The following is a 24,964-nucleotide window of genomic DNA, read 5'->3' as shown; positions in this document are numbered from 1 at the left end:
AGAGAGAGGAGAGGAGGAAGAGAGAGAGGAGGGGAGAAAGAGAGAGAGGAGGGGAGAAAGAGAGAGAGGAGGGGAGAGAGAGAGGGGAGAAAGAGAGAGGAGGGGGAGAGAGAGAGAGAGGGGGAGAGAGGGGGGGGAGAGAGGGGGGGAGAGGGAGAGGGAGAGGGAGAGGGAGAGAGAGAGAGGGAGAGAGAGAGAGAGGAGAGAGAGAGAGAGAGGAGGGGAGAAAGAGAGAGAGGAGGGCAGAAAGAGAGAGAGGAGGGCAGAAAGAGAGAGAGGAGGGCAGAAAGAGAGAGAGGAGGGCAGAAAGAGAGAGAGGAGGGGAGAAAGAGATATAGAGGAAGGGAGAAAGAGATATAGAGGAAGGGAGAAAGAGATATAGAGGAAGGGAGAAAGAGAGAGAGGAGGGGAGAAAGAGAGAGAGGAGGGGAGAAAGAGAGAGAGGAGGGGAGAAAGAGAGAGAGGAGGGGAGAAAGAGAGAGGAGGGGAGAAAGAGAGAGAAAGAGGAGGGGAGAAAGAGAAGAGGGGTGAGAGAATAGAGGAGGGGTAAGAGAGAAGGGGGTGTTCAGTATGCCTGCTACTCACAATCATGGCCCCAGACTGGTCTCCCCTAGGCTCAAGCAGCCAGGATCTACAGCTGCTGTGTGCTGTATATTTAAATCTGCCACTTTCATTACAAGGCCTTTAACAGCAGTGTGTGCGACTCAGGGGGTGGAGTGCGGGGCAGGGCAGACACAGCAGGGATAGGATGGGAAGCCTCATCCATCCTTTTTATACAGCACACTGTCCTGGGCACTGCCAATTGGATTGGCACAGTACAGTGTCCCTACAAAACCCACACCAAGCCTGGCTAGCAAGGGAGATGAGGGCGATGATGCAGTGGAATTCAGTGCAGATTGATGGCCAGTATTTGACCTGGAATAAGTTGGCAGTAGTTCCGTTTTTGCCTTCACTCCACTAGTAATATATAATATAATGGATTACTTGTGGTGCATGAGGGTACAGCCACAGTGGGTCCCCCTTCCACCTGATTCGCGTGCGCACACTTCCGTATACTGGTGCCTGGGTGATTAGGGTGTGTGCAGGCAAAACCCGTGCGCAAGCCTATGCCATAAACTAAACAAACAGATAACCTTTGCTGTGCATGGTGAGGAGAGGGGGACTAGATTCTGAATGCTGTCTGGCAATGTCACTGACTAAACATAAACATTCAGCTAGTGGAGTGAAGGAAAAAACTGAACTACTGCCAACTTATTCCAGGTCAAATACTGGCCATCAATCTGCAGCTCATATATATTCTAAGTACAGGATTCCTTTTATGGGGGAAATACCATAAAGGTTCTGTAACATTGCTTTGCAGTATGCAGTTTCTCTAAAAAAGGAAAAAGATTTTGTTAATTTGTGTGAAAAGAAACAGTAGTAACATACCCAAGAAGACCAGCAATTCCAGAATTAGGTCCAGGTTTATTTTGTTGGGGTTCATATACAACACAGCATGACGAGTGCGGGCGCTGTACATCTGATAACTGGGGTTCTCTTCCATCCCAGAACCTGACTGCACAGGAATGAACTCCTAAAACATGAATTACATTATATGTCATACCAGTAAAGAGTGCTAAAGTTCCAAGAAGCATGTCAAGGTCCTTTACTTGTTTTACTCATTTACATTGCATACCATTCACATCAAACCTGTATCTTAAAAACTGTAATTTCCCTGCAACAGTAATACATGTACACACCAAATTATTTTATATGAACTGTTTTACTAGTTTAAAAAATGATAATTCTGTTTAGCCAGCTCTGTGATCCAAGCAACCCCTACTGGACCTTAAGCTGGACACTGATGATTTATTTTTCATTTGGCCAGGGGGCTAAACTAAAAAAAAAAAAAAAAACTGATTCCTGCACACACATAGTATTCTTGCAGCATGATCTAATTGGCTGAAGGCACTGATCGACAAAAGTTTTCAACCTTTACGTTCGACAGAAGTCAGTTTGGAAATAGACTTCTGTTGAACAAAGAAGACCACACATGGATTGAATAATCATCCAGCTGGTACCCCCAAGTGCACTGAACCAAGCATAACCAAAACAGTTAATTACACATTTAGTGAAATTGTCCTCTATCCACCTCAGATCGGCCCATCTGTTCTGAGACTTACCTTCATCCTCAATCCAGCAATTACTCTTGTGAAATTGCCTCAACAGCCCCTCTTCATATACTAGGCACTGTGGACCCATTCATTCTTAGGCCTCATGCACACGAGACGCAGATGAAACTTCTGTTAAAAAAAAGCTGAAACGCGCGTTTAGAAACGCGCATTTTGCCGCGTTTGCATGCCGCGTTTAGACGCGTTTGCGTTTAAACGCGTTTATAAAGATAACATCATGTAGACCCTCCCCAAGCTCTCTAAGCATTTTTTTTTTACTATTTCTGCTATTTTGATCAGAGTGAGCAGCAGCAGCATAGAGAGCAGTTGTACACTTGTATTTGCCGTGTCACTTGCCACGGCACCTGCCACAAGTTGTGGATTGTCCACTTGCCACAAGTTGGGGATTGTCCACTTGCCACATCACCTGCCACGTCACCTGCCACAAATTGTGGATTGTCCACTTGCCACGTCACTTGCCACATCACCTGCCATGCCACCTGCCACAAGCTGTGGATTGTCCACTTGCCACGTCACCAGCCACATCACCTGCCACAAGTTGTGGATTGTCCACTTGCCACGTGACTTGCCACATCACCTGCCACGTCACTTGCCACATCACCTGCCACAAGTTGTGGATTGTCTACTTGCCGCGTCACTTGCCACATCACCTGCCACAAGTTGTGGATTGTTCACTTGCCACGTCACCTGCCACAAGTTGTGGATTGTCCACTTGCCACGTCACTTGCCACAAGCTGTGGATTGTCCACTTGCCACATCACTTGCCACGTCACCTGCCACGTCACTTGCCACGTCACCTGCCACAAGTTGTGGATTGTCCACTTGCCACGTCACTTGCCACAAGCTGTGGATTGTCCACTTGCCACATCACTTGCCACGTCACCTGCCACGTCACTTGCCACAAGTTTTGGATTGTCCACTTGCCACGTCACTTGCCACGTCAGCTGCCACGTCACTTGCCACGAGATGTGGATTGTCCACTTTCCACGTCATCTGCCATGCCACCTGCCACAAGCTGTGGATTGTCCACTTGCCACGTCACCAGCCACATCACCTGCCACAAGTTGTGGATTGTCCACTTGCCACGTGACTTGCCACATCACCTGCCACGTCACTTGCCACGTCACCTGCCACAAGTTGTGGATTGTTCACTTGCCACGTCACCTGCCACAAGTTGTGGATTGTCCACTTGCCATGTCACTTGCCACAAGCTGTGGATTGTCCACTTGCCACGTCACCTGCCACGTCACCTGCCACGTCACTTGCCACGTCACCTGCCACAAGTTTTGGATTGTCCACTTGCCACGTCACTTGCCACGTCAGCTGCCACGTCACTTGCCACATCACCTGCCACGTCACCTGCCACAAGTTGTGGATTGTCCACTTGCCACGTCACTTGCCACATCACCTGCCACGTCACTTGCCACGAGATGTGGATTGTCCACTTGCCATGTCACTTGCCACGTCACCTGCCACGTCACTTGCCACGTCACTTGCCACGTCAGCTGCCACGTCACTTGCCACAAGATGTGGATTGTCCACTTGTCACATCACCTGCCACATCACTTGCCACATCACCTGCCACGTCACCTGCCACAAGTTGTGGATTGTCCACTTGCCACGTCACTTGCCACATCCCCTGTCACAAGTGGATTGTCCACTTGCCACATCACTTGCCCCATCACCTGCCACAAGTTGTGGATTGTCCACTTGCCACGTCACCTGACACAAGTTGTGGATTGTCCACTCGCCACGTCACTTGCCACATCACCTGCCACAAGTGGATTGTCCACTTGCCACGTCACTTGCCACGTCCCCTGCCACAAGTGGATTGTCCACTTGCCACGTCACCTGCCACAAGTTATGGATTGTCCACTTGCCACGTCACATGCCAGTCACCTGCCACAAGTTGTTGATTTTCCACTTGCCACGTCACCTAACAAGTCACTTGCCGCGTCACCTGCCAGGTCACTTGCCACGTCACCTGCCACAAGTTGTGTATTGTCCACTTTCCACGTCACTTGCCACTTCACCTGCCACGTCACTTGCCACAAGTTGTGGATTGTCCACTTGCCACATCACTTGCCACCTGCCATGTCACTTGCCACAAGTTGTGGATTGTCCACTTGCCACGTCACTTGCCACAAGTTGTGGATTGTCCACTTGCAATTGCAATTGTTTAAAATATTTTTCTAATGGTTTTTCATCATTTGCAATCATTTTTGAGATTTTTAATGTAAAAAAAAAAGGTCACCTTTAAAAACGCATATAAACGCAAACGCGGCTAAACGCAGGTGCCGCGTTTAGCCGCGTTTTGCGTCTGAAACGCAGAAATTTTCGTTTCTGAACGCATTTTTTTGCTTCTGGAAAAACGAGATTAAACGCAACTGCATATAAACGGAAAAAAACGAGACTGTGTGCATGGACACATAGGATAACATTGAATGAGTTCAGGTGCAGTTGAAAAAACTGTCCAACTGCATCTGAACGCGCGTTTAACTGCGTCTCGTGTGCATGAGGCCTTACGGGTAAGCCATACTCTCAGAGACTGCTGGTGACCACCATAAGAAATACTTACCTATAGAAACGAATAAGGACTGCGGCACACGTGAGCATTATGCTTAGAAATCGGTCAGGATGATGTCAGTGGCGCAATTACTGGAGCAGGGAGGAAGGTAAGCCTAAACACCAGTTGAACTGCACCTAGCAAATTAGCGTCAGGTTTATTCACAAAATCGGACAGCGTCCCCTCCCGCAATGTCTCTGCAAAGGGTTTTCAGACCTGTGTGTCTGTATTACTGGGCAGCCAAGTGCAACAGTTAAAGTTCAGGGACAGATTTATTACTGAAGATAAGAAAGATTTCTGTCTCAAATATACACAGAATTAAAGAGTGGTCATGGCCAGCTTTAATGTAGCCATGAGTGCAGACTAAACCCACACCATAAAAAGCTATCACTAATGGTATATTACATGCTGTTCATAGTCACTATGAGATTAGTTTTCTGTATTTTGCAAAAAAAAAAACTTGGCTGCTCCCTATCTCCACCTTCTGTTCATGTCCCCAATTCAGCTAGGGATTTTGCAGCTGTGGTGGCACATGCTCAATTTTCAGAGGGTTTATATGCTGAGAATTTCCTCCTTTTTTTTTCTATTGAAAAATCCCGTGGCGTGCAAAACACACCCAAAAAACTTCCACCCGGTGCAAAGAAAAAAGTGCACACACATAAAGAGTGAAACACTAAAAAGTGCAGACGGGTGTCTGATGTCCTCCAAAAGAAGGACCATACCCTGATCCCCCGGGGCGTTAGGCTCCAGATGGGGACTGAGGTACCAGACTCAACAAGTGGTCCCCGGACAAAACCGGAAGACCTCCTTTCCCCGGGAGGACTGCCGAAACAGAACCTCCTAGGTACTTGGTACTATGGGGGCTTCCCCGAAGGTAGGCCCCCCCAATGGAGATTGGACCAAGCCAGAAGGCCTATGTCCGCTCTCCCAAAGACTTTCAGGATTGGTCCGAGGACCGACACCCTACTCATCACACGTGCAGTGACAGACTGTGACAAAACACACACAAATAAAATAAATAAAAAGTGAGGAAGGGATAGTGAAGAGGAGAGTGAAAAGTGGCCATTGCGCAATACAATGACCGGCCCTCCGGCCAGGAATCAAAAATTCCTCTGGTCCTAGCCAAAAGGCCGGGCCCTAGAGGCAGGTGTAAAAAAAGCGTGTTATGGTGACGTGACCTAGGTGCCGAATATCAAGGTGCAGACGCACAGTGAATATAAGGCACCCCTGGACTGCCACTCCAGGGGCACATCACCATGGGCTTTCCAACAAAAGCATCCCCGACAGCCCAGCCCAGACCACGACAGCCCCCACCACAGCCAGAAAGGCATGGAGATCAGCGAGCTTAGTGAGACCCTTTGCCATCAGGTCAAACCCTCACTCCCGTCACTCCTACCTAATTATATTTGAAAGGTACAGGCCGCCCCCCTGCTGGAACAGGAGAGCTAAGCGTTCCCTCCCAAAAAACTGACTGGGGCTAAAGCTGCCACAATCCAAGCCGGTCTGCCAGGGTCCCCTCCCCTGGCACCGACCAGTGGTTCTCCGCCCCCATCAGAAGGCTTCCCGAACCGGCTACAAACCGCTCCGGGTCACCTTTACACCAACAGGCTTTGCATAGCAACCGCCACCCCTGTTCCACCTCGCCGTAGAACAGGGACGGAAGCAAGCGCCACCTATTGGTAACTGATAAGAACAGATACTACACTTGATCTTAGCCAAAAGGCCGAGAAGCGATACTGGAGGATTGATTAGTCCAATCTAATTTAAATTCCATTAAATCATGTAACAACTGAGCCGCCTGATTGGATACCAGCTGGGTAGATTGCTTAGGTAAATACTCAAATAGAGAAATTTCCTCCTATCACATCTGAGCAGATCGTATGACTATAGAGTCACACAAGTGGATGATACAAAGTAGTAAATACCAGCTCACTCCCTCCTTCCCTCTAACCACCTAAACACAATGGGGGAGGGATATTACATGTAGATTAACAAAGGCTTCACCTTCCCTCTAATTTTAAGACACAGGCTGGAGAGGCGTTACACCGCCAGTGACTGGCAGACAGGCTGGGAAAGATCTGGGTCATGTGACAGCTGTATATCGATTAGGAAAAAGGTACTTTTTTAAGCAAAGTAATTACAGTGCCATAATCCACATACAGAAATAGAAGGGACAATGTAAATTAAACTGTGTGTTTAGTATCACTTTAAGAGCAGTCAAATGAGGAATTTATGGCTGTAATGTCAAAAATCTGTATCATGATGTATCTCACTGCTCCTCTGTAGCATTACTTTGCCGCAAAATTGAAACTGTCCCCCAAATAAATTTTCACATTCTACATGGATTGGTTTACTCCAGCAATGCAGTATAATCCAAAAACTATGAATACATAATTGTGTATAGATTTACTGTTCTGAGGCATGTGATGGGTTTTTAAGATGATCTGGTGCAAATAATTGTTTCATAAACAAAGACTCGAGGCAGCTGCAGCCCTGCATATTACCTGATATTTCTTACTAACGCCTCCTTTACTTGTGACAGCAAGAGTTATTTCCTCCTCATCCTCAAGGAATCTTTGGCAATACTCAGAGTCTTGCTCTAGTACAAATCCTGTTTCTTCAATGGCATCCTCCAGATGGAACACCTGAACAGACATGAATAATAGTTTAATTTAAAAGCTGAAAAAAATACTATATACTATGAGATTAAAGAGGGAGTCCACCTAAAAAAAATGTATTAAAAGCCAGCAGCTACAAATACTGCAGCTGCTGACTTTTACTAAATGGACACTTACCTTTCCTGGAGTCCAGCGATGCCGACAGCCGAAGCCGAGCAATTGTTCGGCTCTTGGCTGCTGCTGGCGCCATTCTCGGGAGAGGGAATCAGGAAGTGAAGTGTTGCGGCTTCACTTCCTGGTTCCCTACTGCACATGCGCGAGTGGCGCAGTGCAATGAGAATGGTCCGCGCTGTCTCTGAGACTCGTGTATGTCCCAGCAGACAGCGTGGCGGGACACGAAGAGGCGTAGACTCCCGTGGGAGTCTATGCCCGGAAGTGGGTGCAAATATCTGTCTTAGACAGCTATCTGCACCCCCCTCCCCCCTGAAAGGTGTCAAATGTGACACCGGAGGTGGGGGGGGGGTTCAGAAAAACTGAGGTTCACACAAAAATTTTACCTCCGCTTTAACCAATTGATTATCACAGTCTGTAAATTAGCATTCTCACACACAATCCCCCCATGGTGAAAAAATATTACTTGACCACTTCCGGAATTGCCCACCGTGGGCTTTAAGATAAAAGTGGTCTCCACGGCAGATTTGTTGCAAGGTCACTTTTATGCGCATCCTGGGCATCTCCGCCTCATACTGAAGCCATTGGAAGCGCGATTGGGAGACAATCTGGTCCTGTGGCTTGATGGGCAAAAAGTCGAATGAGGGCATGATGGCCCCCACTCGACTCTATGCCCTTGGATGACCAGAGAGAAGTCAAACGTCACTTCCACCCAAAGGCCTTAAAAGGGACTTTTATTTTATTTTATTTTTTTATTGCTTTTAAGTGTAAATTTGACATCTGAGGTCTTTTTGACCACAGATCTCACATTAAAGAGGTCCTGTCATGCTTTTTTTCTATTACAAGGGATGTTTACATTCCTTGTAATAGGAATAAAAGTGACCCGAAAAAATTATTTTAAAAGGGACAGTGTAAAAATAAAAAGTAAAATAAAGAAGAAGCGAGCGCATACGCAAGTTGTGCCCACATATGTAAACTTTGTGCCAAACCACACATGTAAAGGTATCGCTGTGATCTGTAGATCAATAATTCTAGACCTCCTCTGTAACTCAAAATTGGTAACCTCTAGAAATTTTTAAACGTCACCGATTTTTTAGTGTCAAAGTTTGTCGCTATTCAACAAGCAGCCGCAATTTTGAAGCATGACATGTTGGGTATCAATTTGCCCAGTGTAACATTATCTTTCACAATATAGAAAAAATTGGGCTAACTTTACTTTCTTCTTATTATTTTATTTAAAAAAGTGTAAGACCGCTGTGCAAATATGGTGTGACAAAGTATTGCAACGACCTCCATTTTATTCTCTAGTATGTCTGAGAAAAATATTTATAATGTTTAGGGGTTCTAAGTAATTTTCTAGCAAAAAAATTGATTTTAACTTGTGTCAAAAATAGGCTTGGTCTTAAAGGGTAAGTTCACCTATACAGAAAAATCTGTAAGGGGAACTTACAAAAGGCCCCCTCCTCCCCCCACCCAGTCCCGCTGACCTGGAGCATGGCGATCACCTGCTAGGAGACATTGGGTCACCGCCTCACCATCTGGGGCTTATAAATCCCCCACAGCTTAATCTCCAAAACATACCTTGTCAGAAGGTACGTTTAGGAGCATTCTAATTGGTCGGCGCCATCACATGGGCTGTGCCAACCAATCAGAACCTGTGTAGCCTACATTGTCAGCGCAGGCGAAGAGGAGAGAAAGCCGGGGGGATTTCAAACCCCAGGACTGGTACAATGTTGATGCGATCTGTCATGGCAGGGGATCGCTGGACTCCAGATTAGCGGGACCAGGTGCAATGGGAAGGGGGACCAGTGTAAGTTCACCTTACAGATTTTCTGTAAAGGTGAACTTACATTTTAAGTGGTTTTTAAAGCGGTAGTAAACCGCTGGGTGAGTTTTATTTTTTTTCTGACATCACATACTGGCACATTTTGTGAAACTTACAGGAAAACCAAGCCTTCCAGCGAAGTGTTGTCACCGCTGGTGGCTGCTTCCATCTTCACCCATCTTATTTCTGGGTCGGCAGACTCTGGCTGTGTAACTGGCCGGAGCCACAATGACGTCACTCCCACACATGCGCTGGGAGCTGCTGTTTACAGCACAGGACCCTGGAGGAATGGCCGGGTGGACGCATGTGCCAATGGCATCATCAGCTGCATATACAGTAAATATCTCCTAAAAACTGTACGCTTATGGAGATATTTACAATACCTAGCATTATTATAGGCTTACCTAGAGGTACAAGTCAGATATGGTAGTTTACTCCCACTTTAATGCTCCACCTATGAACTAGCAGCACAGGCCACTAGTCAGTATAGCTCTTGATCATGTGATCATTGTGACAGCCAATAACGTTGATCACATTCAGTGATTGGAGGCTTGCTTACAATATTTTCAGCCTACAAATGGACCTCCCCCTCTCTTACTTCCTCCTTCTCTTGTTGTGTATGTGCAGCCGCTGCCTTCCAAAGAAATGAATGGCACTGCCTGCGTGGGGATGCATCGAAAATCTGTGCATTCCCAATGCAGGCAAATACACGCGTGCTCTTTAGTACACCCTTGTGAGCAAGGCCTTAGTAATGATCTCTGTGTGAATGTTTGTAGTCATGCCTTACAAGTGTTTTACTATAATCAACTCACCTCAACAGGGTAGGTCCTCCCTGAAATCCTGATGATGGGACAGTGTGAGAAGTAGCTGGAAAACTTGTCACTGTCAACAGTGGCACTCATAAGAACGAGGTGCAAGTCTGACCGCTTGTGAAGGATCTCCCGCAGAATGATCAGCAGGAAGTCTGAATGCACCGTCCTCTCATGTACCTGTATATAGACGGATATGCATTAGGAATGGTTTGTCATCAACCTGACCTTCTCAGGAATAGCAGTCTATAGAAATTAAAGAGGAACTTCACTCTAAAGGGAAAATTTCTACTTTATGCCCCCCCCCCAAACCTCTTCTTAATTTGGAACTTTTTTTTGGGGGGGGGGGGGGGTGGCAGGTACCTGATCTTGACTACTCTGGGTAGTCTTTACCTCCCACTGCAAAGCCTGTTTTTATGCAGCAGAGCAATTACTGTACCAAATGATAATGCTAGCAGTAAGGATGCTCTTCATCCCACACACCCATTAAATAAAATGAGAAGAGATGTACCAGGGCCAAAACACTTCAATATTCCCAAAAAGTAAAGGTGTTAATAAGAATTCTTCAATATGCTGCCTGTGTTGGTGCTCCAGGTGAGGTTATCAGGTGTGCACTCCAAAGCAAGGGACCATCTCAACAGCTTCACCCCTGGCGAAAAGGGGAGGGGGAGTAGTGTTGGTCATCCTAAAGTCCACAATAATGGCCGTGGCCTCTCAGGTCCGTTCTCGGTGGGAGGGTGATCTGGGATTGGTGTCGGATGAAGATTGGGACGAAGCTCTAGCGAACCACAAGATTGTGTCACCTAAACTTTCAGACCGCCTCACTCACCTTTATGTCCTGCACAGGTCATATCTCACACCCCATCGTATAGCCAAATACAGACCTGACCATGATCCCCGCTGCTCCCGCTGTGCTTCCTCGGATGCCTCCTTCTATCATTTACTTTGGGCATGCCCGACTATACAGGGATACTGGGCACAGGTGGTCCAGTTCCTCCATAATCGCATGGGCTCCCCGGTGTCTCTATGCCCTAGACAATGTCTCCTGGGGCTCCTCTCTCTGTCTGACGGCGAAAAATATCTTAATATCTTTTTGCAAGAGATTCTGTTTCAGGCCAGATTGCAGATCGCCAAAACATGGTTGAGGATGTCCCCCTACTACACAGCAATGGATCAGAGCGATCAACATCACTCTCCCCCACAAGAAACTGTTGTACACTCACAGGGGTTGTCCCCATAAATATAATAAAATCTGGGACAGGTGGTTGGAGGATGCTTCTACCTGTAGTGTCGAGGGCTAGATGGTTTCTATCAGGCATGCCACACATCCTTGTCAAAGCCTTTTTATTGCTATGTGTCTCATGTGTCTTCCTCTGCAGTTATCTGTATACTTCAAGCACTTGTATGTGAAATGCACTTGTTAGTGTTGGTAGTGCCTGTTGCGCTACACAATGATGTCTCTATCCTGTTTACTATGCTCAATAAAGCTGCTTTTTGAATTAAAAAAAGTCCACAATAATCGAATTTGTCCTCTTTATGTTAAAGGGGAAATTATTAACTTTGCACCAGACTGACAGATTTTCCACTGGTTCCCTGTACATGGACTCATCACAATGCAGTCATACTGCCAGATCATCTGCTAACATCAAATAATGATTGTCCAGATACATAGCTGAGCAATTGCAGATCAGCAGATTGTATGGTAAGGGGCTCAAGATGCAGCCCGGGGGGGGAAATAGGCACTGAGAATGATGCAAGCGGAATATGAAATATTGTTAATTTTAACAGACAGGGCCTATGATGTAAATTGCATCATCCAGTTGCACACAACTGAGTTTATTCCAAATAGTGTTCGCTTATTTATCAAGGTTTGTGGAATAATATATATATATTTTTTTTTCAATAATTTTTATTCAAAAAAAAATATATATATTTTTTTTTTAAATAAAACATCATAGGGTTACAGAATAATTTCCATATGTTACATATAAACATAGAAAAGATAATAAAAGTGCTGACAAAAGAGAACAGTGCTTGCCATAGTTTCATAGTTATGTTCATATTAAAGTCATATACTGGAGTCGTTTCTAATGTTGCCAAATGCATGACCCTACTATACAGGGTGCTCTTACTCCTCTTGCCCCTAGGGTGCCCCAACTGGGAACTAGCTGCATCCCCAGAGGCAAGATCGACTACTCCCAGTCCAGCCATTGAGTCTCTAGGCCAGACTAGGCGTCTACCTGGTATATACTGCACAGTAGGACCATAACTTCTTCGTATTTTAGTTTCTATTTTCAGAAATGAAAGTCAGTAATTAATGCTGTAAACCGAACTACAAACAAATAAAAGTAACGGGAGGGAAGGAGGGGAAGGGAATTTTGAGCCTGGAGAGGGGATCGGAGGGGAAGGAGACTGTCCTGCACCCACATCATAATTATTGGAGTTGGTGTTACTGGTTGATAGTCATTCAGACATAACACCGTTTTGATCTTTGGGAAAGGAATAACATATGTAGCAGTCTTAAGTAGTTAACCTTTACATATGCCCAGTGAAGTGACTGGCCTCAGAGATTAAACAAATCCACCTACATAAGTTGTACCTGTATATCTGCGGACTTATCTTCTCTACATCTGTTCAAAGTGCTGAATTTAAAAAAAGATTGTCTGATATTGGAAAACAGGGGAGAGCTGAAGTTATACTCTGCAGAGCTCTGTGAGGAGAGGTCTGAGAGTTGATTGGAGAGAAATAACACACCCTCCTTCACACAGCTCACAGGAACAGAGGGAAGGCTTGTCAATCTGTTGGAGGTCCCTACCCTGTCACTTTTTTTTCTCTTGGTGTCAGGAAAACTTGTCAGAAGCGATTTATGCTGATAGCAGAGGAACGAAGAAGCAGACAGAAATGGCATTCAATGCTCTTAATTGAGACAAGTACATACTACAGGAATATGTTTTATTCATATTTAATGTCTGAGGTTTACAACCACTTTAAACATTTGCCAGCCACGCTATAGCTGAATGACGGCAGTGAGGTCGTCCAGTTCTCGGAGGGCATCTATTGGCGTCCTCCCAGATTCTACCACTTTCTAACCAAAAAAAAGAAGGTTTGGTTGGATTTCCCCTTTAACATGTTGCTCTTGGTTTGCTGAATTCATGATAAAAAATAGACTTCTCTTACTTTTCAGCATATTCTAAATAAAGCTAAACAATATTTGTGACAGAGGGATCGATTTTCCTCTTCCTTTTACTTTTTGAAACACAGTCATCATCCGTGGATCTAGCTCAGTGGTTCTCAAGCTCAGTCCTCAAGTACCCCCAAAGAGCCATATTTTCAGGTTTTCCTTTACTTTGCACAGCCGCTTTAAATCAATATCAATGACATGGTGTTAATAAGAGCTATTTTATCTAAGGGAAGTTCCCAAAATATGGCCAGCTGGGGGTACTTGAGGACGGAGGTTGAGAACCACTGATATGTACAGTAAGTCTCCCTCTCTACTCACCTCATCCACAATGACATGTGTTATGTTCTTCAACAAACTGTCTTCTTGTAACTTGCGCAGTAAGACTCCAGTGGTACAGTACAGCAGCTTGGTGTATTCTCCTGTCCTAGACTCCATCCTGATCTGATACCCACACAGGGAATTCTGAAACAAGAACAGACACATTCAGAAATGTTTTTAAGGGTTTTAACAGTTTTAACAAAGGTGAACCTAGACACAAACCTAGAGATGTAAAATTTCCAAAAATGATGAAGCCCTGAGAAAAAAGCATTTTCCCTTGTTTTTTTCTGGACAAAATCTACATTTTTGGAAAAATTTTAAATATAAAACATTGTGGAGTAATTTTACAAATTGAAAGTAATTTTGTTACACTGAAAAGGTGAAATGCAGTGTATATACAAGGATTATGCTTGAAATAAAAGTACAGCTTATTCAGTAATTAAAGGGTTTGTAAACCCTTGTTTAAAAAAACAAAACAAAAAATAGCCGACATGTCATACTTACCTCCACTGTGTAGTTCGTTTTGCACAGTGTGGCCCCGATCATCGTCTTCTGGGGTCCCCCGATGGCTCTCGCGGCTCCTCCTCTCATCGGTAATCCCCCTGGCAGAGGCGCTCTCCCGGGGGGGGGGGGGGGGTTAGCTTGTGGGCGTAATTATTAATTTAATAACATTAGGCACATATGTAGAATCATTGATTATATACATTGAGGTTAAAGAGGAAGTAAACCCTAATGGGTTTACTTGCTCTTTCATTCCCTGCAAAGGTAAATCATAATGGACTACTATGCATCGCATAGCAGTCCATTATGTGTCACTTATCTGACACAGGAGCCAGCGATGTCACCGCTGTCCCCTGTAGTCCAGCGCATCCATCTTCTTGGTTGGGTCTCGCAGCTCCGCCGCTGTCATTCTGTGAAGCCGCAATGACGTCACTCCCGCGCATGCGCACGGGAGCCGACACGCGCGGCAACTTCGTCATTGAAAATGCCGCGCTGAGTGCGCCTGCGCTCCACTGTCTACGGTGCATGCACCGTAGACAGAGGTGCCTGTCTTCGGGCAAATATCTCCTAAACCGTATAAGTGGTTTGTAAGGGTTTACAACCATTTTAAATAAGTATTCACTGAATACTTTTAAAGTTTACAACAAGGAATAACATCAGGCATTTTATGATTTTATAAGATTTTTTTTAAAGACATCATTTGGCCAGAACAGCCAAACTGAAATCTTGGACATCATCTCATGCTCCCAAAGTATCTTTGGTGAAAAAGGAACTAAAACCTTTGATGTATATTGAAAATCTGGACACAATTACACAAGCATTCAACTCTACCAAACGTTTCTTCAATGGATGACAACACTTTATGGAATATTCAACGTCAAATTCAGAAATATCCCAGCTGATGTCACCCTTGATCGTGAATGGTACACTAAAGCAAACTTGTCTGACTCTCTTGGCAGACTAAAAATTCTACCAAATCGCTCTCAAAGTCTTACGAGCCCTAAAGAACATGAAATAGATAAAACACGGGACTTTCCAACATTGCAACCCACCGAAATACAAAAAAAACTACTCTGTACTACTGATATAGTTAACGTTATTCTTTTGTTATTTCTCTTATTCCTTTATTCTTCTATTCTCTATTATATGTTGAACCCTCATAAAAAAGGATAATTCCTTATGGTTCAAAAACTATGCTAGTAGAGAAAGTTAGCGATTTAGCCACACTTCCACTATAGCTGATACATATTACCGTATATACTCGAGTATAAGCCGAGATTTTCAGCCTCTTTTTTGAGGCTGAAAGTGCCCCCCTCGGCTTATACTCGAGTCATCGCTGTCTGTCTGCCCGATCAGCGTGTCGAGCAGACAGACAGCGGCCATTCTAGGATTCAAAGGCCGCGCCTCCCTCTCCGCCTTCGCCTGTGATAGGCGGAACACTGAATTTCCCAGCAGTCTGTGTTCCGCCTATCACGGACATCCTCTCATCCTCGTCCGTAGTATGAAGATGAGCGGACGTCCATGATAGGCGGACCACTGACTGCTGGGAAATTGAGTGTTCCGCCTATCACGGACATCCGATAGGCGGAACACTCAATTTCCCAGCAGTCAGTGGGAAATTGAGTGTTCCGCCTATCACCGACGGAGGCGCGGCTTTTGAATCCTAGAATGGCCACCGACGAAGAGCTGAAGGACGGAGGCTCGGCTCGGGACGGGCCGGGACGGGCCGGGACGCAGGCCGGGCCGGGACGCAGGCCGGGACGGGACGCAGGCCGGGACGGGACGCAGGCCGGGACGGACACAGGCTGGACGGACACAGGTAGGCTCTACTGTGTCTTTACTGTGCCTCTCCTGGAAATGAAGAAATCAATGCATGTGCCCTATTCCATTTTTCTTTCAGTTTGTACCATATGGAACCCATTACTTCAATGGCTACTTCCTCTGACTGGTGTTTATGATGATCAAACAATGTTTAGCAAATAATATACATACACATATGCTTATTATAGTGCTTTTGTAACAACAGCAATGTAAAACCTTTCTATTACTGGTGTTACTGGTTTATTCCTTAGTAGCCTATTTGACAGTTGTTTCTAATTCCTTAGGGCAATTTTGATATATTAATGAACCAATCAAACTAAGGTGGGAAAAAGCACACACACACACACGGATGCATGCACGCACACACACACACACACACACACACAGGGATGGATGGACACACACACACACACGGATGCATGGACACACACACACACACACACACACGGATGCATGGACACACACACACACACACACACGGATGCATGGACACACACACACACACACACGGATGCATGGACACACACACACACGGATGCATGGACACACACACACACACACACGGATGCATGGACACACACACACACACACGGATGCATGGACACACACAGGGATGGATGGACCCACAGGGATGGACGGACACACAGGGATGGACAGGCATGTCTCACCCTCGGCTTATACACGAGTCAATAATTTTTTCCAGTTTTTTGGGGGTAAATTGGGGACCTCGGCTTATATTCGGGTCGGCCTATACTCGAGTATATACGGTAATTCACATAGATGAATGAAATCTATAAGTTTTATGACAGAACGTATCATATGAATACAAATTTGATTTGTTGATTGTGGATTAAATATTATTTTTTAAGCTTATATGTACTTTTCCTACATTGCATATGAAGATCAATATATTTTTTGTTCTTATTTTATTTTTTCTTGTTAATTTCTAATCTGAAACTCAATAAAAATATTAGGAAAAAAAGGGACATAATTTGTCAGTATCTATTTATTTATTTATTTATAATCCCTTATTTATTTGTTTCATTTGTATGTGTGTAATCAAATTGGAAAAATATGCAATCTATAGCCCCCGATTTCACCACTGCAACTTCAGGTTTGAAATGTGATTTCCAAATTGCACCTGAAGTCGCACCTAATGTATTTCTATGGCTCCATCTTAATAGCTGCGACTTTTTTCCTGCCTTCAGTACGATTTATCTTGCATAAACTGTAATGTAAATCGCACTGACTGAATGAGGCCCCCCTCCCCCAACCATACAAGGCCCTTAGGTCCGGTATGAATCTTAAGGGGAACTCCATGACAGTTTTTCTTTCTTTTTTTTTTTTTTATGGCGTGGGGTCCCTAAAATCCATGCCTGACCCTTATCAGAGCATGCAATCTAGCAGGCCAGGGAGGAAAGGGAAAGAGCTAGCATACCAGGCCACATGTCCTCAACATGGGGGGATGCTTTGGGGAAGGGGGGAGCCCCCAAAGCACCTTGTGCTCATGTTGATGAGGAAGCTCCATTTGTAAATGTTGAACACAGATCCTAATGGGAGTGTTGATTGACACTTTAAATAAGCTGCTGGCAGGCTTCAGCAGACTTACAACAAACTTCAGCGAGTGCTGAAACCTGATAGCAGCTTATTTAAAGTGGCAATCAACACTCCCATTAGGATATGTGTTCAACATTTACAAACTGGAGCTGAATGGTAAACAAAAAATTATGGAAAGAATCCCAAAAGATGTTCATCTTTTTGGGATTCTTTCCATAATTTTTTGTTTATGCATTGGTTTGAATCAAGAGGACTACAACCCCAGACGGATGTCTACCCTGTGGCTGACAGGATTCACAGATTGCTTTATAGGGTGATAAAGGAGATGATTTACATCCCCATAAACCTATACAATCTGTACAAGATAGAAAAAGTCATGGTGTTTTTTTGCTTCTGTCTTTTTATTATGGAGCTGAATGGTATATTAAAAGCTTTGAAAAAGCTTTCTGAAAGGTCTGCAAAAGTCAAATCTTGTTGTTCACACTGCTACTATACAAGGTGAAAGCCATGTGAGAGACAGCCAGGGAACCAGCATTTTGAGAAGAATGTCCACAATGGCCTATCAGTATTAAGTACATGGATGATATACTTGCTGGAAGCATACAGGCCTAGGAACTTAATCACATAGATCTTACTACTGTAGCCCATGAGACATATGAAACTGCAAAGTAGTTAGGAGATCCAGAATTGACAAAAGAATAAATTATTGGTTTGGATGGACTAACCCTTTAAATAGATTCATAGACACTTAGAAGGTCAATGTCTGAGAACAGGATCCAAACCTTACAACTAATTAGGAGGACACTCTTACCCTTCCTCCAGGTCCAGACTCACATCCCAGCTCCTCACACACTCGTGTAGCCAAACTCATGGCAGATATCCTGCGGGGCTGTGTGCACACAATGTTACATTTCCCTAAGGCCCATTTGTTCAGAAGCAGATCCTCCAGCAAGAACTGAGGCACCTGGGTGCTCTTCCCACTCCCGGTCTCTCCAGCCACCACTACAACACGATGCCTGTTAAGTGTCTCCAGGATAAAGTCTCTGCGTGCGAAAACCGGCAGCTGCTCACGCTCACTCAGCAGCCTTTTGTACTTTGCTGAATCACGATACTTGCAGAAAAGGTTTCTTACTGCTTCTAAATTTTCCTTCTCCACTGGAATTGATGTTTTTTGCTCCAGTTCCTCATCCCCAGCCAAGTTTTCCCATGAGTCTTCAGGGTCGTCTGAAACCTTACACTCCTTTTCAGGTTTGTTGAGCGGTTGTTGTAGCTTCAACTTATTCAGTAATTTGGTAATAAACTGGTCCCTGGGTTTGTTGGATTCTATTTTGTTCTTTTCCTCTTTGCTCTTCTCAGCATCACTCCACTCCAGCCAAACCTCTCGGTATGTTGGAGGCAGCAGCTGATGAACAGACTACAAACATAAAAAGATTTAAAAAAAAACATTAAAAACATAAAAAAAAAACAAAAAAAAAAAACAGCTTAAATGACATTTAGGATACAATGTAGATATATCACTGTGGCTCGGTCTTTAGTGGTGTTGTCATGTAGCTCTATGCGCCTAAATCTGACCAGAACTTACTCTTTACGGAGTTCTTATGTCCCATGTGTCTCTGAATGGCTTCATAAAGTATATTCCTCTGGCACACTGTACTAGGATCCACCATGTGGTTTAAAGGGTGCTGCAACAACTTCCCACTGCTCACAGTGCATAACAAGGATAAGATAAATCACTAGCACACCAACAAGCTTGTTTCAAAATGCAACATTTTGGGACCACACAGTGATCCCTTTATTATTATTATTATTCAGGATTTATATAGCGCCAACAGTTTGCGCAGCACTTTACAATATGAGGGCAGACCGTACACTTACAATACAAATCAATACAGGAGGGATCAGAGGGCCCTGCTCGTTAGAGCTTACAATCTAGAAGGGAGGGTCAAGTTGAAACAAAAGGTAATAACTATGGGGGATGAGCTGATGGAGAAAATGAAAATACAGTTAGGTGTGGGTAGGGTAGGCTTCTCTGAAGAGAAGGGTTTTCAGGGATCGTCTAAAACAGGGGTTGACAAATTTGCTTGGAATCTGGGAGCCAGCTAAAAAAGTTAGGAGCCAGGTCCGTGACGGCGATCTGGACCTGTCCCTGGCCTGACATGGAAACAAGTGAGGGGAAGATAGCGCCCCCCACTTGTCTCCAAGTCATTGTCCATAGCTCTTAGAGGGACATTTTGTTCCTCTGTAACTCAAAACATGCAACCTGTAGAATTTTTTAAACGACGCCTATGGAGATTTTAAAGGGTAAAAGTTTGTCGCCATTCCATGAGCGGGCGCAATTTTGAAGCATGACATGTTGAGTATCGATTTACTCGGCGTAACATTATCTTTCACAATATAAAAAAAAATTGGGCTAACTTTACTGTTGTCTTATTTTTTTAAATTAAATAATTTATTTTTCCCCAAATAAAGTGCGCTTGTATGTCCGCTGTGCAAATACAGTGTGACAGACAGTATTGCAACGACCACCTCTCTAGAGAGTTAGAATAAAAAAAAATAAAAAAAAAATATATATATATATATATATATATATATATATATATATATATATATATATATATATATATATATATATATATATATATATATATATATATATATATATGTAGGGGTTCTAAGTAAAGGGAAGGAGATGGAGCTTGCCCTGCCTGCCAGCCTCTTTAGCATTGCTGGTTGTAATTCCAACGGCCACCACAAAGGGGCGCCAGATTCCAGAAGGAACCATAGGATCACAGAAGGCCTCAAAGCCGGGGGCTCAATTACCGGCTGCCGGCGGCGTGGCCCGACGCGATCACGCCGGTGGGGTCCACAGAGACAGGATACTCCTAGCTGTGCTGCCCCAGGCGCCAGGTCGCTAATTCTAGTCGCAAATGCGACCTGGCGCCCGGGTTTTGTCGAGCCCTGGTCTAAAAGCTAATAAAGTAGGAGATAGGCGGACAGATTGGGGTAGGGCATTCCATAGGATTGGAGAGGCTTTGGAAAAGTCTTAGAGGCGAGTATGGGAGGAAGTGATGAGATAGCTAGAGAGCAGGAGGTCTGTTGGTGTGCTGACAGCGTTTGTAAATCTCAGACATGAAATATGAATAAAGCATATCCCTCTATAGTGTCTACTGGTCTCAATAAAGAGCAATAAGTGTCATTTCTGTCTGGTGCTTCATTTCTCTGCTATCAGCATGAAGCAGTTTCCCATGGGGGCACTCGTGCGTGCTTGTTTACGACCCCCGCTGCTGCATCCATTGACAGACAGCGGGACACGGCTCCTCCCCTGGCTGTTTCGTATCTGGCTTTGATTGATAGCACTGGGAGCCAATGGCTTCCGGTGCCCCAGAAAAACAAGCGAGACCCTGAAGTGAGGGGAGAAAAGAGCTGTAGACGTGCACAGCAATGGATCAAGTGAGGGGGGGGGGGGGGATACAAATGCCTAATGCAAAGAATGCATTAAAGTAAAAATTGTTTAGGCTTTAGAACCACTTTAAGTGAGACTGAACACTGACCTGGTTTCATTTACTTAAGTTAGTAATGGTAATTCAAATAGCTGTACAATACTTATCAGAATACACAGAGTATAATGTATGCAATACTTTCCATGTAACACAAATTCTCACCTGGCCTTTGGTGAGCTCATACAGAGCTAAAGTAGCTGCCAGATGCTGGGCCTGCATACTGTCTTCTGTTACGATTGTAGGGCACACAGACATGATGTTGTCAATCGATTTCACAATTTTCACCCTGAAGTGACAGATCTGATTACCGTCTCTAGATCAATTCTATGAGTGGCGATTTAATTGCATAATGCACAAATTAGCATAACCACTTAACCATGAAAATAAGAACAAAATCTGTCACCTGTAACAACCAATCATGTGTTAACTTTTATATTATAGGAAAATAAACAAGCATTCTGATTGGTCACTATGAGCAACAGTCAACTTTTGTGTTCTTTTTGTTTTATCTAGCTTAATTAATCAGCCCTGAAGACACCTACCTGCTCCTCCAGTACCTTCCCGCATGCACCTTTTCAAAAGTAGGATTTGGGCTTTTAGGGTAATGTTTTCTGCACCAATCAATCAGAAACTGCTTTGGTGATTTACCCGTCCAGCTGCGAGATGTGTAATCAAAGTTCCTCACGTCAAGTGGAGGTTTCTTTTTTGCTAAAATACAGCAGTGATAAATAAATGAAAAAAAAAAAAATTATATGAAAGTGCATTTCTCAATACAAACATTAGACTTTATCTGTCAATGTGTCTAAAATGAAGAATTGCTACCCAGAGCAAGCAAAAATTATATTCTTTCTAACATAATTAAAACAAATGTGTACTTTGCTTATTTAGGTAAGGTAACGGGTTCATTTTAAAGCAGGAAAAATGAGCCACATACATTTCATGCACCCTCCTGCCACTCATGCTGGAGACCCCTGCAAAACTAATGTGCAAGTTCTGAGCAAACACGGTGTCAGAGCTTACAGAGAACAATGGACCCGCCCAAATCCCTCGTTATAGCACTTGGAACCAGACAATCGATTGCCCGGACAGCAACCACTGCATTGTGTGTAGGTGGGGGAAAGATTCCTATATGCGAGTGGAAAGTAGGTCTGTGTTCCTAAAAGTGGTTGTAAAGGTAAAATGTTTTTTTTTTTACTTATTTCATTCCCTGCATTAAGATTTAAAAAAAAAAAACTTTTACTAGTTAGTAGCTACCCCCCTGCCCCCCCCCCCTCCCCCCCAAAAAATACTCAATCTCGATCCAGCGCTGTGCTCCTCTGAATCAACTTTTTTCTCCTCTCCCCACTCTCGTAGGCTTGGCTAAGAACAGCGGGAGCTTCTATCAGTCAACACCTGTGCGCAGGGAATGAGCTGAGCTGTGTGTCTGAATAGACGCAAATAGCCTGGCTCAGGATCAAGAACGCACAATTGCCCCCATAGAAAGCGGCTTCCTATAGGAGCAGTCGGCAAGGGGGGGGAGGCAGGAGCGCTGACAGGAGACCTGAGAAGAGGAAGATTGGGGCTACTCGGTGCAAAAACAAGGCACACAGCAGGGAAGTATGACGTTTATTATTTTAATGAAAAAATAAAAGGGTTACAATCACTTTAACTTCCTTTCTCTAAGGCCCCTTTCACACTGGGGCCTCTTTAGCGGCACTATTTGGCTGCTAGCGGGGCGGTTTTACCCCCACTATCGGCCGAGAAAGGGTTAAAAACCACTGCAAAGCGCCTCTGTAGAGGCGCTTTGCCAGCGGTATAGCAGTGGTGACCCATTGATTTCAATGGGCAAGAGCAGTGGAGGAGCGGTATACACACCGCTCCTTCACCGTTTCAAAGATGCTGCTAGGACTTTCTTTTACCGTCCTGCTAGCGCACCGCTCCAGTGTGAAAGCCCTCTGGGCTTTAAAACTAAAGTCACAGCAGCGGCTGTTTAAGGTCAGTTTGCGGGTGCTATTTTTAGCACTATAGAGCCTGTAAAATTACCCAGTATGAAAGGGATCTAAGGAGAGTCTGCCCTGATTGGTCTTGGTTCAGGGAAAGGAGAAACAAATTTAGGCACCTTTTACATGGGCGGACTGTCCAGATCCACCTGTCAGTTTCTTATGCGGAACTAAACGGATAATCCATGCAGGTCTATGTAGTGACGGATTTCAGCGGTGACATGTCCACTGACAGGCGGATAGGCGGTCCGTTTTCATCCGATCCCCCATAGAGGAGAGCGGAGATCTGACAGGTTCGTCCCTGCACAGTGAGCAGAGACGGACCTGTCATCCGCTGGCTCAGTGGGGATCAATGGAGTGATGCCCGCTGAGCAAACGGAGTCCGTACACGGACAGCCCCGTGTGAAAGGGGCCTTACTGCTAAACGCAACACAGACTGCCTATGATTCCTACTTATCCCCCAGACAATTTGCCATATGTGGCTCCTTTGTAATATCACATTGTCTTTTTAGAGTTTACAATAATGAGCCTCTAGTAGAACTGTGGAGCTTACTGTCGTCATACTTTTAAAATATAGAAAATTTATATCAAAGGGGAACTCAAGTGTTAAAGAGTATCTGCAGATTGTTTGAATTATTTCTATCTGTGTATGTGATTGTCACCAGCATAACTGAAATTACTAAAAACTTGTAAATGTTCTGCAAACAATATATTTCCACTTACAGTTTTGAACTGCACATAGACATGGGAGAAGGCATACTGTATATGTGCTCATTACATATGAAAGCTGAGCTTTCTGTTTAGTAGTGCAGTACAATAACTATGCTCTTCTGCTCCTACCAGCTAAGCGCCAGTCTAGCAATAAACACCAGAAATCTCACCAGCAACAGCAAGTAAGAAATGTAGCTCCCCAGCATCTATCATACTAACATATGAAATGGGACAATGTCCCATAGTAAGTCTTCCTCACCTTTCTCTTCTGTTGCCTCTTTAGGACTTTCAAACAAATTCAAGTTTAAAGCCTCATCTTCAGGAGGAGGAGGAGGAGGAGAAGGAGGACGCGGAGGAGGAGGAGGAGCTGAAGGTTTTGCACTTTCACTGTTCTCTTTTTCACTTTCTACTTCTGGAATTTTCACATCCGGATTAAACATGGGGTGCTGCTCCAAGTTCTTCATCTCTGTGCAACAGACAAAAGATGCTTTTTTAAAAAATACAAGGAAAGAATTAAATATCAAGACATGTACAGTAGGTTGGTTCGATAGATACGCAGATTGATCCTGTAGCCATAGGCACAATGTTTGATGGGAGGAATCACGGTGTCCAGAAGGTGATAAGAAACCTGACACATCCAAAATGTTGGAACAGCAGTGCTGATATTTCCGCAAGAGAATATAGAATGGGTGTGCCACCCACTGGAGAGGTAAGGATTCATCCTCTTTTATAACAGGTTGCATATGCTGGTGACAGGGTTGCTATAACAGAGCAGCACAATGCATTGGTGTTAGTTTGTCCATGGCAGCTCTGCCTGTAAGGTATACAACCATGTGTGTAGAAACCACGTTTCTACTGGTTAGCCAGCTCTGCCTGGGTGGGAGCCAACTATGAGACAAGACACCACTTCCCTGTCTGGTTAGCCAACTCTGCCTGGAAGAGAGATAACCATGTGACTAGAAACCACTTCCGTACTGGTCAGCTATCTCTGCTATTAATAAAATGAAATCAATTAAATAAAAAATAAATAAAAAAATTCCCAACCTTGCAGATATGTTCGGATTTTTTCCTGTGCCTCCCTCTGGCCTGCCTTGTCTTTGTCCTGCTTTGTGCTTGCAGCCTGTGCTTTGGCATCAAACAGCTTGGCAGTTAGTTCCAGATATCTTTCATTCTGCATGAAGAGAAATGTCAACTATAATTTCCAGGTGGCTGCACCATTTCTCTTTAAATCCATAT

The 24,964-nt window shown here is 44.4% G+C and overlaps 1 protein-coding gene and 1 pseudogene across 1 annotated transcript in view; both read right to left on the bottom strand.

Moving 5' to 3' along the window:
* The window catches only part of DHX29 (DExH-box helicase 29), a 78,132-nt gene that overhangs the window by 26,399 nt on the left and 26,769 nt on the right, over window positions 1-24,964 (bottom strand). Inside the window, exons 8-16 of the mRNA XM_077462722.1 lie at window positions 24,773-24,899; window positions 23,988-24,194; window positions 21,581-21,746; window positions 21,201-21,324; window positions 18,350-18,952; window positions 13,660-13,803; window positions 10,164-10,340; window positions 7,242-7,382; window positions 1,429-1,573 (exon numbers count right to left, since the gene is read on the bottom strand). Of these exons, the coding sequence (XP_077318848.1) occupies window positions 1,429-1,573; window positions 7,242-7,382; window positions 10,164-10,340; window positions 13,660-13,803; window positions 18,350-18,952; window positions 21,201-21,324; window positions 21,581-21,746; window positions 23,988-24,194; window positions 24,773-24,899 (1,834 nt within the window). The remainder of the gene's footprint in view (window positions 1-1,428; window positions 1,574-7,241; window positions 7,383-10,163; window positions 10,341-13,659; window positions 13,804-18,349; window positions 18,953-21,200; window positions 21,325-21,580; window positions 21,747-23,987; window positions 24,195-24,772; window positions 24,900-24,964) is intronic.
* LOC143941747 (U2 spliceosomal RNA) lies at window positions 6,388-6,472 on the bottom strand (annotated as a pseudogene).

This window comes from Lithobates pipiens, unplaced genomic scaffold, assembly GCF_037356315.1.
Source record: "Lithobates pipiens isolate NorthernLeopardFrog02 unplaced genomic scaffold, aLitPip1_a1.2 Scaffold_3, whole genome shotgun sequence".
NCBI lineage: Eukaryota > Metazoa > Chordata > Amphibia > Anura > Ranidae > Lithobates > Lithobates pipiens.
This window is presented reverse-complemented; position numbering and strand designations above follow the sequence as displayed.